The 17,503-nt window shown below is 45.8% G+C and overlaps 1 protein-coding gene across 1 annotated transcript in view; it reads left to right on the forward strand.

Moving 5' to 3' along the window:
• The first annotated feature begins 232 nt into the window (after window positions 1–232).
• Window positions 233–17,503, forward strand: part of LOC8026391 — a 40,411-nt gene continuing 23,140 nt past the window's right edge. The window contains exons 1-8 of the mRNA XM_040500364.2: window positions 233–361; window positions 1,010–1,082; window positions 2,179–2,253; window positions 5,378–5,407; window positions 7,038–7,112; window positions 8,250–8,294; window positions 15,168–15,218; window positions 16,910–17,007. Of these exons, the coding sequence (XP_040356298.2) occupies window positions 282–361; window positions 1,010–1,082; window positions 2,179–2,253; window positions 5,378–5,407; window positions 7,038–7,112; window positions 8,250–8,294; window positions 15,168–15,218; window positions 16,910–17,007 (527 nt within the window). The 5' untranslated portion in view covers window positions 233–281. The remainder of the gene's footprint in view (window positions 362–1,009; window positions 1,083–2,178; window positions 2,254–5,377; window positions 5,408–7,037; window positions 7,113–8,249; window positions 8,295–15,167; window positions 15,219–16,909; window positions 17,008–17,503) is intronic.

Genomic DNA, 17,503 nt, shown 5'->3' on the forward strand with positions numbered 1-17,503 from the left:
CGACACCCCTAATTGCGAGTCGCGAATTGTTTTCTGGGTAGTTGGGCTCTCATAATTCATGCACAAATAAAAACCTTGGCGAGCGTAAATACCCTGTCAGTGTCACTTTATTACAAATAGCCGACCAGTTCATTTTGTGAGAACAAAGTAACAAATAAGAAGTTCAAAGAAACTCAAGCAGCCCCCGCCGCCCCCGCAATGATCTCCCAGCCTCCCGAGAGGAGGCGTCAGCGTCGCCCCCAACACAAACAAAATCGAAATCAACAATATCAAACGCGGAAATGGCCGCAGTTCATCCGGAGCCCGCAGAAACATTGCCCTGCGGCTGGGAGATACGTTTCGACCCCAGGACGGGTCGCAAGTGAGTAACAGCCATCCTCAGATCCCCGAGCACCAATTGTCAGCGGCAAACGCCAAGTTAATCGACGTTCGTTCCCAGACCAGGCATCGTAAGCCTAACTTCGGAGGCGTCCTTCCGCGATCGATCTTACGAACGCACGCAAAGTTCAAGCGTCATGTCGTTCAAATCTCTCCTCGTCTGTTTGAGTCTCTATTCACGTTTCATCTGTGGTTAATCACTTGGCGCCCCAGAACACCCGAGCACGCTGTACGGCGCTCAGCTGTATCCAAAAGGCAAACGAAGAGTGATGGTATTGGGGCTCTCGCGTGTTGTCAGTGCACCTTTATCCCGATGAATTTCGAGTTTATTGGGTTAATCGTTTAACTGGCGCAGTCTCAAGTCCCTCCGCCAACTGCTATGCAGCCTTTTGTGCCTCGTAGCGGGTGAGGGGTGAACGTTTGGTTGGATAACTTTCAGGAAGTGCATGCCATCGCGGTATTTGGATAGACTGTTGGCGGTGCAGTACCTTCGCGAATTGGAAGTGGTCGTAATATTTGCAGATAGAGAGATATCCGCGTTAATGTGTTCCCAAATGGCGTTCAGGAACTCCTGATTCGATTATACCTACATAAACGCGGAGTAACTGTTGCTTTCTCGCTTGCTTTCCAGTTACTTCATAAACCACAAAGAACACACGACAACATGGGAAGATCCTCGCTTGAGATACCCGCAGTTACAACAGGTAATGAGCCTAGTTAAGTCAAATACCGAGCATGCGCCCGTGTCACAAGTGCCCACCCGTTACTTTTAAACACTTGAAAACCACGCAAAGGACATATCAAACGCCTATTCCAGGCGTCTGAGCCGACCTAGAACCGAGATGCTTCTCCGCGTGAGTCGCTTCTCCGGGCACACCGGTACAATGCGGTGAAGTACCTTGTGCCCCTGCAGTATTTTTGCTCTCGGGTCTAATAAGCTTCAATCCTCCGGTTTTTAAAAATTACGTCCAAATCTTGAATGGGAGCTTGCTCGGTATTTTATGTACTCAATTGTGTTACGCTTCACACACAGGGTGACTGCCTTCCCACTGCTGGCATGCAGGGGATGTAATGTGAAGTTTTTTCATCTTGTTTTTGGAATATTAACTTGAAAAATATTATCAATACTTTCTGTTATCTAGGTCGAAGAATTCATTTCAATTGAACCACATTGAAACGATTTGCCTGCTTTCTATGGAAGTAGCACGTTACTAAAGTTGTGAGGTAACTATAGTCAGTGACAGGTTAAGAGTGAAGTGGAAGCTCCTCCCACTTCTGTCACCAACTATAGGTAAAAGTATATAAGTTACTGTAATTACCTGCCACTATTTCTATGATGAAATATTTTCTAGATTACAATGTAATTTGCGTAACTGCAAGTCAGTTACAATTTTCAATTAACTTGTAATAGTTCAGTTAAAGTCACCTTTGCAACATATGTGGACAAATGCACCAATTCACATTTATGTAGACTCAAAATTAGCGCTGCTGTGCATTGTTGCTGCCTGAAACCCTCCTCGAGCCAATGTTCTGAATCAAAACGAAAATGTGCCAATATCTTTTTCTCGTGGGAAACCGAACCTTTCATCAGCAATCACAGCAAACCTTGACGTCACGGGATATTATAAAAGTTATTGTAATGTAGCTTACTTTCCCTGCAAGTAACCGTAACCAGATTGAGAGGATGTAACTCTATTTGTAGCTTGACTACTTAGTTGCTTTGGAGGGTGACTGTTGCACTGCTGTGCCTTACCTTGAAGCCAGCCCCTGTGGCATGTGGACTGCTTCTCTCCCGTGCAGGGCAGCTATGCAAAATACTACCTCTACGGAAGTGGCAAGCCCACTCCGGGGCAGGCGGCGGCGGCAGCGGCGAAGGTGACGTCTGCCCTGCCTTTTTGTTGGTTGTCTCTTGCGGTTACTCCTTTCGGCTCTTCAGAATCACCCCCTCTTTTTTTTGTTCTCGGTCAGGCCCGTTTTGTGTTGTTCACTCTCTGCCAGTGGCCCCTCTCGGTTTCCCCCTGGCTAATGTCCAGTTCTTGCAGCAACGAAGTGAGGAGCCGCCACTCACGATTTCGAAACGCTGCTGTGGTCCAAGAAAGCTCTATTGAACGAGTCTTATCACTACCGTATTTAAATTATTATTTCGGAAGAGATCTCGTGCCTCCCTCCACTGCATTTCTTGTGAAAGCTTTTCAGATCCTGTGACTTGTAAATGATTAAACTGATTCCGGTTCACTTTTAGGCTTGAACAAGAATGATTGCAATTGAGATTTTATTAGAAAAAATATCCTTCATGGACTAATTTTTTAAAAAAAGATTTTCTGAGTGGGGATTATATTCTTTAGAATAATTTATATTTTTTTCCCAGAAAAGTTTGATTTTCTTAGCCTTATCGAAATGAAACAAAAGGATAAGAAGAGCCAAGGGTAGTGTTGTGTTACAGGTGAGTATTAGCTGAACTGTAGAAAGAGCTGTGGTTCTTTCTACTTCGAGGTGTCTATCTAGTGTGCATTTGTAAAGCAATATTTTTTGGGTGAAAAATTGTAAATCCTGGTGTAGTATTTGAATCTCTAAACTTCATGAACATGCTTTTAAAAGGTTTCATTGACATTTGTTCATGCACACTTGAATGGGAAACACAATTTGTACCATGAAAATGATTTAAGTAAATTGTATGCTCGAGCCTTAAAATGTTTTGCTTTATATGCATGTTATATACAGTGTTTCATCAATGACCGAGAATAATTTAAGAAAAGAAGGACACTTGAAATAAAAAAAATATTCCTTTGTAAAAAAGTTGTTGATTACGCAGGACAACAGTGTACGAATGAAAAGGGATAGCTAGCAATGTCATTGCCTAAAATTCATTATTTACCTTTTTAAATTTTTGCCTTATCTACCATCGTAACAACAACAGTGCAAGACAACAACACACGCACACAGGAAACACACCCAAGAGTCATACAGGTGTCTCTCGGGTGTGTGTCATGTGTGTGTGTGTTGTCTTATGCTGTTGTTGTTATGATGCTTTACCAACTCGCCCAAGCTGCTGTTATCACATGCCGTATCTACACATTTTAGTTAGAGATTTTTTGCCCATCCTCCCAAATATGTTATAGCAGTGGAGAAGTTTCAGAAATTTAAATTCTTCTCTGCACTATTCAGCAAAGTTAGGCTGTCTATCATGCCAAAACTAAGGGGGGGGGGGGGGGGGAAATGCCAAAAGCAGCGGGATGTGCCATGCCTCATTTATGACCTAGTGTCCCTTAGATGATGCGGTGCTGTCAGATCAGCTCACGACGACTCACCACCCGTGCCCGGCTGTTGTTGCTTCTGGGTGGGAATTCCGTCAGTTGTTTTATTCATAGTTTCATTATTTCAGTCTCTTAAATTTGTTTAAAAATAGAGCAGAGTGAAATTTTGCTCCGTACATTACAAGCAACATATCATAAATGAGAATGTGCAAGCGAAGCCAAATGATTCCAAAGTTGATTAGGAAATTTGCTGAAATTGGTTCACTAATTAATTATTACTTTACACTCATACCTCATAACTAAGGTTCTGTGCAGAGGCGTCACGAGGGTCAGTGGCACCCGGTGCAAACACCAACCCCCCCCTCCGCTCGTCGCCCGCCGCGACTCCCCCGCTCTTTTGGCCCGCCGCGACACCCCGCAGAGCGCTGCACCCAAGGCAATCCCCCCCGCCCCGCACCTCCCTTGTGACGCCATTGGTTCTGTGCTTTCGTATAAATCAGAAAAACTTGGAAAAACTCTCACCAGTGAAAATTTTGTCAGTTCGGATTTATCCGAGAAACTCAGAATCTCGAGGTCCCCGTTTCAAAATAAAAGAAAATAAAAAGTAAAAAAGATAGTATTTTACAAATGTAGTGTGTAAGAGCACGGGGTTGGTGGTTTTGGGGAAAGGCTACTTCAGTTTCCTTTGAAAGGGAGTTCAACGTTTATCTAGTCTAGGTTCATTTAGAACAACAGGTCATTGCACTTCTGGGTCACGACAAAAAAAGCCACTGTTCCAGTTTCCAGTTTAAAGATTACTGTTCATACTTCTTAGAGGGAGGAGGAGTTTTGTTTTTATAACAGTAGGGGGCAGGGCAGCTGGAGCTTCCTTGCTTCCCAGCGACTAGGTCCAGGTGTTATTTCAAAGTATGATTTTAATTGAAGCAACACTTTTTTTTTTGCAAGACTTGTAGGACAATCTAACTTTGCATCGAATTTCACGCTTTTATGTTCTTGGGTCTCTTATGTGGTGTGCAGCCAGCTCTTCACTTAACAAACAAGGCAGCTATATGAATGCAATGCACAGCCAGTTGTGACTCATGTCACTCACTCTAACGCTGCCAATAATAAATTTACCGTAATATCCCGAGAGATAGCCCGCTTAAAATTAAGAGTGAATCGGGTGAAAATATGGAGTGGGCAAACTTTCGGTGTACAATTGAGAAAAGTTGAAAAAAAGTGTTATTTTGAGGTCACGTGTCCTTTCCAAGCTTGTTATCACGGCGAGGGGCAACGAAGCAAAGGTGACTGTACTCCCCAGTCAGCAATGTTCGCTTACATCACGACATAGCTGACTAGCCGCATTTATGCCGAGGCCGTCATTGACCCCAGCACTACTATTACTATATAACAGTAGGCTATCTATCGGCGTCTGAAATAGATATAGCAAATCTAGCCAAACATAGGGTTGCGCTATCTTTTGAGGGTGGGGCATCTCTCGGGATTTTACGGTAGTCAATCGGAATCAGAGTCTTCATCATGTTCCTGACTGTAACTGTTTGGTTACGTGAAATTCAGCTCAATAAGTGGTGTGCGGCTGCAGCTGTGGTGAGCATACGAATATATGACTCTTTACAAGTTAATTGATTGAGACCGTACAGTACTGATGGTTCATGTTGTCGGAACCCTCAGCAGATGTAAGTTCAAATTAAAAAATTTCTATATCTGTTTTTTTTTCTAAAATTACACGCGCCTTCTTTTTGCAGCAGAAGTATTTTCCAGATGACTTGGTTACGGTGAGTGAAGTTGTACGACATCATTCCTTCTGCCATTTTTTGTAGTTTTGTAGGGAGTTGCAACTGTGTTTGTAGCCTATTAAACATTGTTGCATGGCTGACACTATTTTAAATTGTGATATAACCAATATTTGCAAAGCATTCCAGATCCTTCATTTGACCTCATGGAAACCCCTGAATTCAGAATGTTACCACTGCCTGTTAAGTTTTTACCCAGTCTATTCTTTTCTACTGTACTGACATTTAAATGGTTAGCTTCGTTCCTCTTGTTCAAACCAATTATTCAATCCTGTGATTATTGAAGCTTCTCTTTCAGTGCATAGAAAATATTAGCTCAATATACACCTTACACTCATTGTCATGTGAGGACTAACTAAGTTGAGGACAAAAAATTTCCTCTAATTAAGTGTGCCACACGTGAACCGCTGTGCTTTAGTTTTTCAAATTGATGAGAGTAATGGTTCATTGTGCTATGAAACAGCTTCATTTTTCACTGACCTGCAAAACTACAGGGGTGCTTGTAAGTTGCATGCATTAATCAACAAGGAAAACAATAAAGTATTTACAATTTTTAATGGCTATCAATGACAGCACATAGCCATAAACAAAATTCCAGGTGTACAAACCCCATGCAGCAATTCAGGGTAATTTTTGATGTAGCAAAACCTCAATTCCTTTTAACAGTTCTAAGTCACTGAATTTCATCTGGGAACTTCTTGTAATGGGGGGGGGGGGGGGGGGGGGGGGTTTGCTTGATGAGATCATAAATTTTTGTTGTTCTCAGAACCCTTTACTTTCCTAACGGTTGCCTGTGCATACTGTTGTAATTATGATTTACTAAAAGTGCATAAACACGAACTCTCTCATTTGGCAAAACTGGTAATGGCCTTTTTTTTGCGTCGTCTCTAACTGCGCCTGTTTGGTCACGTGCGAGATATTTCTAACGGCAGGCATTTGGGCGCTTGTAAAATAAAAACTGGAGAATTTTACGTTTTCCTGAACGGTCACACTTCAAACTATGTGCCTGGAACTAGCCTCTTACTGACTCATTTACCGCGTCCTAATTAGCGGTCCCTCAATTTCCGCCTGATGACGTCGTAGAAGTGTCGCATTGTCGCCAGCTGCAGTCCTAGCAGTGTCACAGTGGCGGTAGTGGGCGTGGCAGACGCCCGTTCTGCTGCGGGTCACTCTCCAGCTTGATAGTCCACGGAAACTTGGAAAGCCAGGGGTATGGTCGCCGTAACAACAGCGACACTCGCATTCCCTCATGCTTTTTTTTTTCCGAAACTCGGACGCCCAATTGTTGGGATTGCAACATCCAACACTCTGGCTCTTGCGACGTCATTCGTTGCCACTTCGGACCCGCTTTGGATGCGTGGACAGAATAGGACGCTCAACGCACCAGTCGGAGACACGTTCCGGGCACTGTGCTGCAAACATGTGCGGATTCTGTTCAAAGAATCGCCCCCTGCTGCGCAAACGCTTTCTTTACTCTTTGCACTTGCCCGCACATTTCGAGGCACCTGTTGCAGAGTTGTCTTTTCGTAACGCGTGCAATGTCGACGAGGTGGGGAGGGGGAAAATTCGTGCAATGGGATGCTTGGCTGAGCAGCCCACTGGTTGCTTGCAGGCATATCAACCTTATTACGGAATGGTGTACTACCCACCTCCAGCCCCCTCAACGACCGTTCCCAGTTCGGCCACGGTAAGAGCTCGCACGTCGCCAGTTTTGGCTCGCCTGTCGTCGCAATTCCTCACTTTGCTTCGGCTGCCCAGTTTACGTTGGGACCTCCGTATCAACTGCCTGTTTTGTTGTGTACTTGTGGTGGGTCTTTTCAGCGAAGAAATCTCCTGTCTCTGGAGATTTTTCTTGTCTTTATTTTTTTACTGTTCGCTTTCAACTGACTGCTAGAAAAGTCAGACAACAAGTTCATAAGTGGAAGTGCCTGAAAAGTTTTAACAGTCTTTAAGAATTGCCTTAATAGAAACCCCTGGCTACTTAGTCAAACAATACATTTTCTCAAAGTGATATTTAAGTGGTCACTCCTATGTTCTAAAATTCGTATCTAAAAAAATACAATTTTTTTTTTTTCTGCGAGGGAGAAGCAGCAGTTTAAAACAGCTGTTGCATTTGAAGGTGCATCCAGCTTTTGACGTGACCTAAGTATCGCAACCGTTTGTTGTTAGCATAACTTGAGCCTTTGGCTATAGTGCTGGATGTAGGGGCCGGCCTTCTCTGCAGTCTTTTCCCGACCTGTAAAATTGCGCATAGATACTATTAGGTTGTCCAATCACATCCGAATGAAACCGAAATGTTCTGTTCCGATTTGTGTGGGGATATTTGATATAATGGTGTGACATTCTCTGTATTTTTGCTCAGACTTATTGCTGGGTTTCAAGCGTCATTGAATTTTCATGCTTTATTGCTTTGCTGTAATTTTTTATTTCGAGATGCCTTTGGAAATAGGCTTTTTTATCAGTAGTATTTTTATTTTGGAATAAACTAGAGAAAATACTTTTATAGCGTGTTTTCTATGTTCAGCTTGGAAGTTTTCTAGATATTAGTTCTTTTATGTTTTTCCTTTCTAATTTTGTTCCCACTTTTGTAACGTTTTGGGTTTTTCTGTTTTCATTTTCCTTTGTTGCAGAGATTGACACATTTGTTTCAAGCTGCTGCATTGTGTTGTGTCCAAGGTAAAGAAAGACCTCGCAATACATTGCAATCAAAATTGCTTTTATGATTCTGCTTTTTGTTTTTACTCAAAATGCCTTGCATTGTAGATTTTTACTGTAGAGTGCACTAAATTGTTTCATGCCTTGGAAAAAAAAATTCTGTCTACAGGCATCACCTAGAGAAGGATTCTACACGACTGCAGCAAGACAAGTGGTATGTTTGTACCCTTTTTTTTTTTTGCATTGCATTTACTGCAACACTTTTAGCACCTTTTTAGCCTTTTTGTTGACTGCAAACATTCAATTCAAGTTGTTTGGAATTAAATTATTTTGTATAAACTGCATGACTTGGGCCACTTCATCCAAAAATATAGTTTAGGTTTCCTTAGAATCAGTAATTTTCGTTTTGTGCTACATGACTGGGCCATAAAAGTGTATGACGACGAACAACCCTATTTAGGTGAAATTCGCGATTGTCGCACGAGGTATATTGCCACGTGCGTCGCCAAGCAAGCGCGTGTGTGGCCAAATGGTTACGGTGCTTGGCTTTCGCACGGAGGGTCCCATGGTTTGATTCCTGGGAGCGGACGCTTCTTTTATTTATTTTTTTATTCTTCCAATTACGCATTCTCGTAAGTTCGAGAACCTAGTCGCCTGATCGAGTTATGAATGTTCTATGCACCGAACACTCTACGCCGAAAGTTCCAGAAGCCCACTCGTGTACATAAGCGGCCCTGCGTGGTGAGCTGGAGTCAGTCTTGCCTCAGCGCTCGATTTCGCTGTTACGCTGCTATTGACGCCTGCGACGCTAGCCTCCGTCTATTTTGTTTTGGCCACGAGTTTGCCCCATTAAACGTTTAGTTTCCGTCAGTTATTCGTCGCCTCATCAACTGTCATTCGAGACCTTTTGGTGATCAACACTACGAGCGCGTGGCGCGCCACAGCGGATGGACTGCGAAGCAGAGCCTGCAGAACTTCTACTTTTTGCTGGAGGCTACTGCGAGGCACTGGTTCAAGAACCACGAGCCTTCATTTATGTCGTGGGGCATCTGTGTGACCAAGTTGCCGCAGATGTTCGCCACCCAACACCAACGGGAGAGGGCAGGGGATCTTCTCCGGATTCGAAACCAAGGCTCCAACAAAAACGTCGCCAGTTTTGTGTAAGATGTCCTGCGCCTAAGTGCCCATGCCGACCCAAAAGCCACAAACGACAAGAAGCTGCGGGTCCTCATGCACGAGGTGAGAAACGACATCTTTGGAGGCCTCGTCCGCAACCCGCCGGCAGCCATCGAAGCCTTCATCACTGAGACAACAAACATTGAGCACACCCTAGTTTGCGCTTCCCACTACCAGCGACATCCTGGCGTCGCTGCATCCACGCTGCTTAGCGGTGAAAGCGCTCCTGGTACGCCAGGCATTTGTGAAATTATCTGGGAGGTCGTCCGAAGGAACTACGAAGGTTGCTGCCAGCCGCCAGTCGTCCAGCGACCCTCTTCATCGTCGAGGCTGTCCGCGAAGAAGTGCATCGGGCGCTCCAATCAGAGGTCCCATCACCATGATGGCACCAGAGGAGCCAATGCTGACCTACGCCGCCATGGCCCAATGACCGCCGCAAGCTCCCCGCCAAGCACCGGCACCATCCCGACAAGACACCAGAATACCGCAGTATCCTCGAAGCCAGGAAGAACAAGCCCAGTACGTCCGCTCGGAACGACTTTTGTCGAGAAAGACTGACGTATGGCAAATAGCCGACCGACACCCGCTCTGCTACCACTGCAGGGAAGCTGACCACATCTATCGTGGATGCCCCTATCGTCGACCTGGGCTGTGTGGGTTTCACCCGAACGACCCATGCCCTAGGCACGGCAAACGCCCTCGCGACATTAAGGAGTAACTCCAATGCTCACCCACCTCTGCGCTGTCTCTCCATTATGAATCCCCCTCACCATCGCCACGACGTTCAGCGTCTCCAGTGCCACGACCCTGCCAAGAGAGCCTGTCTCCCCTGCACTGCTGGGAAAACTAAGTGCGGCAACGCCTGGAGGTCATGTTGCCGAAGACAAGCAGACTACTAAAGAGTCTCCAAGAACGCCAGAGCGCTTCCACTCTCCCGACGCGACGCATTGCAACGACGCTCCTGCAACGGTGCCCAACAACCTAAACGTTGTTATGGATGGCCACAACACATCGGCCCTCATGGACACCGGAGCAGACTATTTAGTCTCAAGTGGGAGGCTTTCTCGCCACCTCCCGAACGAAAAAATGCGATGCCCTGGGGAGGACTATAAATTCAAACTGCCGGAGGACACCTTATTACGCCTGTGAGAAGGTGCACTGCCCGAGTCAAGATTCACGGCAAGACGTGTCCTGCGAAATCGGTTGTTCTATGGGACTATGCCAGAGACGTCATTCTCTGCATGGACTTTCTGTGTGAACACGGCGCCGTCATCGATTTTGGAGAAAACAGATTGATGCTACGGACACCTGCTCTGCCTCCAGAGGAACCCCAAATAATGTCATTTGCTGTCTAAGTTGCTGGCGACCACGTGAACCTACCACCACGATTGAGTGTCCCTGTACCCGTTGTGACCAATGTAGTTACCTGCAGCGAAGTTGTTCTGAAGCAACATTCATTTGTTCCTGGGAAGAAGAATAGATGTCACAAGGGGGGGGTCACGGAACTTCAGGATGGATGCACTTTGGTCCTTGTCATGAACTGCCGACAAGAAACGCAACACCTCTCAAAAGGTGCCATTGTGGGGTTCGTCGAGGAACTCTGGAATCCTCACCATCTCAACTAAAGAGTATGTCGCCTGCGCAGCTCGACATTGACCCCAAGCTTCCGGACCCGACATGACGGAAGCTGATTAAACTCCTCAAATACAGCGACTGCTTTGTGACGTCGTCAAAGGTGCACCAAACTGCCAATGCGAAGCACCTCATCGTTACCAAGTACGACGCGCTCCTTGTGCATCGATCACCAAGCAAAGTCTCTGTAAAAAAAGGGAGGTCATCCAGGAGCACGTTCGAGAGATGACATAATCCAGCCTTCAAGCATTACGTGGGCCTCCAGTTGTACTGGTTAAGATGGACGGAACGCTTAGGTTCTGTGTAGATTATCGGCAGCTAAACATGATGACGAAGAAAGACGTCTATCCACTCCCCTGCACAGACGACATGCTAGACCAGCTGCGCCGCTCTCGGTACTTTTCATTGATGGACGTGAAGAGTGGTTGCTGGCAAATAGAAGTCGACGAACAGGGCCGAGAGAAGACTGCCTTTGTCACGCCGGATGGATTGTACGAGTTCAAGGTTATTCCTTTCGGACTATGCACAACACCAGCAACTTTCCAGCATGTCATGGACACCGTACTGGCAGAACTAAAGTGGCAGAGCTGTATCGTCCACCTTGACGAAGTCGTAGTGTTTTCAGGCGACTTCGACGAGCACTTGCGACGACTCCGAGCTGTTTTCCAAGCCATACAGACCTCCGGACTTACCCTCATGCCATTGAACTGTCGATTCGCCTATGACGAACTGAAGTTCCTAGGTCACGTGGTTAGCAATGATAATGTTCGCCCAGACCCAGAGAAGACTCACATTGTCGCGGCATTTCCAGCGTTGACAGACAAGAAGGCCATGCGAAGATTCCTTGGATTATGTTCATACTATCAGCGCTTCGTGATTTCGCAAGGATTTCCGCATCGCTCACAAACTTCACGAAGGATGCCTAGAGGTTTGAATGGGCTAAGGAGCAGCAGCAGGCATTCGATGAGCTGAAGTAAAGACTCCAGACTCCTCCTGCTCTTGGACACTTCGATCAGGATGCAGAAACCGAGATTCACACGGACGTAAGTAATGCAGGACTTGGTGCAGTACTGGTTGAAGTGCAAGAAGGCACCAGGCGAGTTATCGCCTATGCAAGTCGGGCCCTGTCCAAGCCAGACAGAAATTACTGCGCGACTGAAAAAGAATGTCTTGCGGTCGCCTAGGCAATCGCAAAGTTTTGCCCGTACTTGTACGGTAGCCCGTTCCACGTTGGTTCCTAACCACCCCTCACTCTGCTGGCTTGCAAACCTCAAGGATTCGTCGGGACGCCTCGCTTGTTAAAGTCTCTGACTAGAGGAGTTCAACATGACTGTTGTCTTTGAGTTGGGCCACAAGCACAGTGACACCGACTGCCTGTCGAGAGCCCCTGTCGAGACACTTTTCGGGTGCTTAATAGGCGCGGTGAACAGTGACAACATGGCACAACGTCAGCGAGATGATCCTGAACTGCGCACGCTAATTAAGCACCTCGAAGGACAGGGGCATACTGTCCCCCGTGTCTTCTCGAGAGCCCTGCCGACCTTTGCTTTGACAAGCTGTACTTTACAAGGAGAACTTTGGAGACAACAACTTGCCATGATAGCTGGCAATCACTACCAACCTTAGGGATTAGATCTCTCAAGCCTGACACAATGACCCAACATTTGGACACCCTGGTCACAGCCCTATGCTGGCCCAAGCTCCCGAAGACAGTTCACCTGTACACGTGATCGTGCGGCGTGTGCCAGCGATGCAAGAAACCACCGACAAAGCTGGCAGGTTTCCTGCAGCCAATTGCTCCCCGACCACACCATTCCAGCAGATTGAAATGGATCTACTTAGCTTTTTTCCTCTGTTGATGTTTGTGAACCGCTGGATAATTGTAGCTACCGATTACCTAACCCGGTACGCCGAGACAAAGGCCTTTCCATTGGGAACAGCCAAGGGAGTCGCCAAGTTTTTCGTCAAATCGGTTGTCCTTCAACATGGCACACCCCAAGTACTCATTACAGATCGGGGGTCATCGTTCATGGCACAGCTGACCCGCGAGATACTTTTGTCTGAGCCACACCAAACACTGTCAAACCACTGCATACCGCCCGCAGACGAACGGACTGACAAAATGGCTCAAGTCCATTGCCGACATGATTGCTATGTACGTTGACGTTGAGCAGAACACATGGGAGGAAGTTTTGCCATATGTCATGTTTGCCTACAACACTGCAGTTTAAGAAGCCACTGGAATGACACCATTTTAGCTGGTGCATGGCAGAGAGGTGACAACAATGCTCGACACAATGCTACCCCACGACCTAGCAGACGATAGAACCGGCAATGCCCGGTTGATAGCCCAACAAGCAGAGGACGCTCGGCAGCTTGCTGGTACAACCATCGTCGCCGCAACGTCCACTTCCAACCCAGAGACATGGTATGGGTGTGGATACCAATTTGCCGCCGCAATCTCGTCGAGAAGCTGAAAAAAACGGTACTTTGGACCACACGAGATGCTTCGTCAACTCTGAGATCTAAACTACGAGGTGATGCCTGACGAAATGTAGACTTCATCACGCCACCCTCCACCACCGGAAGTCGTCCACGTCATGCGCCTCAAGCCGCACTGCGCTCGATAGGACTGTAAACTGCATTTTTGTACTACACTCAATAGGACTCTGTTTTACAAGCCTCCATAGTTTGCCATTCTTTTTGTTTGTTTTGCTGTTTTGTTTCCGGACACGTTGCATAGAGACAATGCATTTTTCAAAGAAGGGAGTAATACCACGCGCGTTGCCGAGCGTGCGCGTGCGTGGCCGAATGGTTACTATGCTTGCCTTTCATGCTGAGGCCCCGGGTTAGATTCCTGGGAGCGGACACTTTTTTATTCATTCAATTTAACGTTCTCATAAGATAGAAAACCTTGTCGTCTGATCGAGTTACAAACGTTCTACGCACGGAACGTTCTACGCCTAATGTTTCAGAAGCCCACGCATGTACATAAGGGGCTCCGCGTGGCAAACCGGAGTCAGTCTCCCCACAACGCTCGATCCTGCTGTTACGCCACCATCGGCGCCTGCAATGCTAGTCTTCTTCTATTTTGTTTTGGGCACAAGTTCTCCCCATTAAACGTTTAGTTTCCTTCAGTTATTCATCGCCTCATTAATTGCCATTCGTGACAATATGAATTACGTGAGAGTAAATTCGCTGATTTTGTTTTTTGCTCGGTAAAGTATTTTCTCTGTAGCGTAATTGTTTTAGAATGCAGCTCTTTAGTGCCCGTTTCCGGATTGAGCGGCGTCGCCGTCAGCGTAAGCGCGCGGTGCATTATGGGAAATGTCCCATAATGCACTGCGTGGGACCTTCGTGGTGCATTATGGGACATTTCCCATGATGCAACAAGCGAGGAGGAGAAGGGGGAGGGAGAGGAGGAGAGGAGGAGCTTAAAGGATGAGGGAAGGAGGAGGTGAAAGAGAAGGAGGACGAGGGAGAGGAGGGGGAAAAGGAGGGGAAGTAGCGGGGAGGATGAGGAGGAGGGAGGAGAGGTATACCCTCCCCTCAGTATCCTTCCCTCCTCAAGAGCTGCGCTCTAATTCGGCATTACAGGGTGTTGTAAACGTCTTTCATTTTTTTTTCTTTGCATTTGCAAATGTGTTTTTGCTTTGTCTGTTTGCACTTGCATGTTGTACATCTGTCATCACTGCCATTTCTGTTACTAAAATTATCTTGGCAACGTCAGGTCGCTTAGGTTTTTCAAGGCAGCAGTTTTACTTTGTGATAGAACACTTAGTGTCGTATTGTATTTGATCGTCATGCTTAGGATAGCCTATTTGATTCGCCCGTTTTGATAGTATTAAACTAGTATTTTTAGTTCCAGTATTATCATTTTGATACATCGGCACAATTTGTTTTGCTGTCGGACAGTAATCTTTTGTTTAGGTAGTGATAACGTAAACATGAGAAGCACAAAGCTTTAAAAGAAAAACAATGCCCAAATAAAAGAAAATTGGTTCGATTTGGTACATAATTAGGAGACAGCAATTCTCAACGAAATGCCATACGTAAAAAATTAACTGGCTAATTGCGTCTGTCTGCCTCGGTACGAAATACAAAGTAGATGTTTTTGAGGGTTATTTTGAGCCATTAAATTTTCATTCCTCTTGGTTGTTCCACCATACCCGATCGCTAGCGATTAGCTAACATTCCAGACTGCGAGCGTACGAATGATTCTGCATGTGCCTTGGACTGAAAGCGACCACCCTCGCTTCTCTTGGCGCTGTCTCTTCAGGGCACCTACTCCCCTTACTTTGGAAGCCCCCGAACACCCTATCGCTTCAAGGTGACGCACCCTTCTGCAACGCATCTCCTTGTTTGCGCTCCACTCGCAGCGCGAGGGCATCACAAGAGCACCGCAGTTGCACTTTTTTCACGACACTATGGGGCCTGGAACATACTTCCGACCAATGTTGTTGCCGCATCTTTATTTGTGCCCTCCATCTCCACCTCATGACGTATGTCATAGGGTTCCGTGTTTTTGGCAAATACCCATAAACACCGAAAATGAACCCGGGAAAAACCGAACAACCCCATCCTACGTTCTGTGACACATTTATTGGCTGTGTTAATGGAATGTCCAGTGCGCGAGCAGGACGGGAATTTAAGCAGAGCAGTTGGAGATGTGTTCCAGGCATCGTAATAACCCTGCCCGTCATTGCAAAGACGCAGCCTGCTTTCTTGGCTTTCCGGTCTAATTGGCATCTATAGGTGCTTCTGTGGCACAACTGCCTTTTGTTGCCCACGTGTGTGTGTAGCCTTTGTTGTCGTTCAGACTGTAGATTGTTTAAGGGAGAGCTGGCTTTGTTTTTTCGCAAACATTTCTGAGTTTCTGTGTAGGCTGGTTAAAATTCCTATGAGTTGATCTGTTAACCCCTTAAGTGTCAAATTTTTTTTCCAAAAATAACCTAAAAATGCTTTTTTTTTTAATTGTTATTCCTCTAGTATTACAGATAAAATTTGAAAAGTTTATTATGCAAAAATCAGCGGAGGTGAAAAAAATATTTGCCAACTAAAGCGAGTGCTGCCATCTATGATCAGCGACACAAAACTACTCGGACGAGCCTAGCTCGTCCGTGGAATTGAGGGCTACCGAAACAACCACTGGACGAGCTAAGCTCGTCCACGGCATTTTTAACCCAAAAGTGGCCGACGAGCTCAGCTCGTCCAAGGCACTTAAGGGGTTAATGACGTCGGCCACATGAAACATGAAAGGGTTAGCTTATGAACAACAACAGTTTGGTGGTTCCTTATGGTGCGGGCTTTTTAACAGCGTGACCACTCGTAATAAAATTTGGTCGATATTGCCTCGTGACTTGCCTTGTGGGGTTTACATAATTTTGGAGTATTTTTTAACTGCACTACAAAACCCTTTTTTATATTTAGATTAATCTATTAGGACCGAGCTTTTAGGTTGCATGCTAAATTTTTTTATGGTATTGCGACAACTAGAAGTTGCATCTTGATAGACTGATGTGCTCTAGCTCTGCTTCTAAGATTTAGGAACAATTTACTGCAAACCAAACTAAAATATGTCAAGTTGAAGTTCTTGAAGTATCCCCTGTACCAGGGGTCGATATATGCCTATAAATCTTCTAATACCGTGCCTTCTTTCTTGACTCTTGCAAACTTAGCATCATCGGCAAATACTTAATAGAGTTAATAAAATTTAGTGGTGGCTTTATGACATGATTAAAGGTAACTGGACAGCCAATGAAATTTGGTAGTTTCTTTTTGACCCTGAAACCCACCTACCCTCTCAAAGCCAGCACAAAGCCTAGTGTTAAAAGGACAAAAGTGGATTCTATGACAGAAAGCCATGCCAAGATGTAAAGTTGGCATCTCTTGTATGATCTCATCTCGTTTAATTTATTAGCCATCAGCCTCACCTGTGCAGTTTCGCTTTTAGTCGAGCAATAAGAGCATTGCTGGTAGTTGTAAAGATTTGGCTTCACTGTGCTTCTCGGTATGATGCAGACTGAAACGGCCGTTCAAGTCGACGAAAGGCAGCTGATGAAGCTCTGCCTCCAGTTCCCCACCGTGGAAGAGGGCCATATTTTCACTTTGCTAAAGCAGTGAGTGGTCCCGTTTGCATTTGACACCATGCTTCGCTCTTGGTGGCATTTGTTTTTATTAATTAAATGTAGTTTAGTTGTCAATTCTAAAGGAACCTGAGGAAGCTATGTCTCTTGGCAAAACGTCAGCTGATGCATCCTGGTAACCATCTGGACATCAAGGCACGCCATACGAGCAGGGTGCCTGATGGCGTGTCCATGACATGACGTTCATCCACAATTGGCCTTTACTGAACCGTGGCAGCTAGGCCAGGTCCCGAATCCTCCATCTGCGGATCCATAGGCTGACACGGTACCCCTCATAGGGGTCACTGACATGGCACAGAGGAGTTGCAACACTGGCTGTATGGCCACTGCTGTTTGTTGTGCCTAAAAGTGTAGCTTAATGAACCAGAACTATGTTAATTGTTTGTAAATTCATAATTCTTGAAACTTCTAATCCGGTAAAACATGTAGGCTACCGCACCTCGGGCAACAAACCTAGAACCTGCTAGTT

This window comes from Ixodes scapularis, unplaced genomic scaffold (genome assembly GCF_016920785.2).
Source record: "Ixodes scapularis isolate PalLabHiFi unplaced genomic scaffold, ASM1692078v2 PGA_scaffold3__209_contigs__length_174095766, whole genome shotgun sequence".
Lineage (NCBI taxonomy): Eukaryota > Metazoa > Arthropoda > Arachnida > Ixodida > Ixodidae > Ixodes > Ixodes scapularis.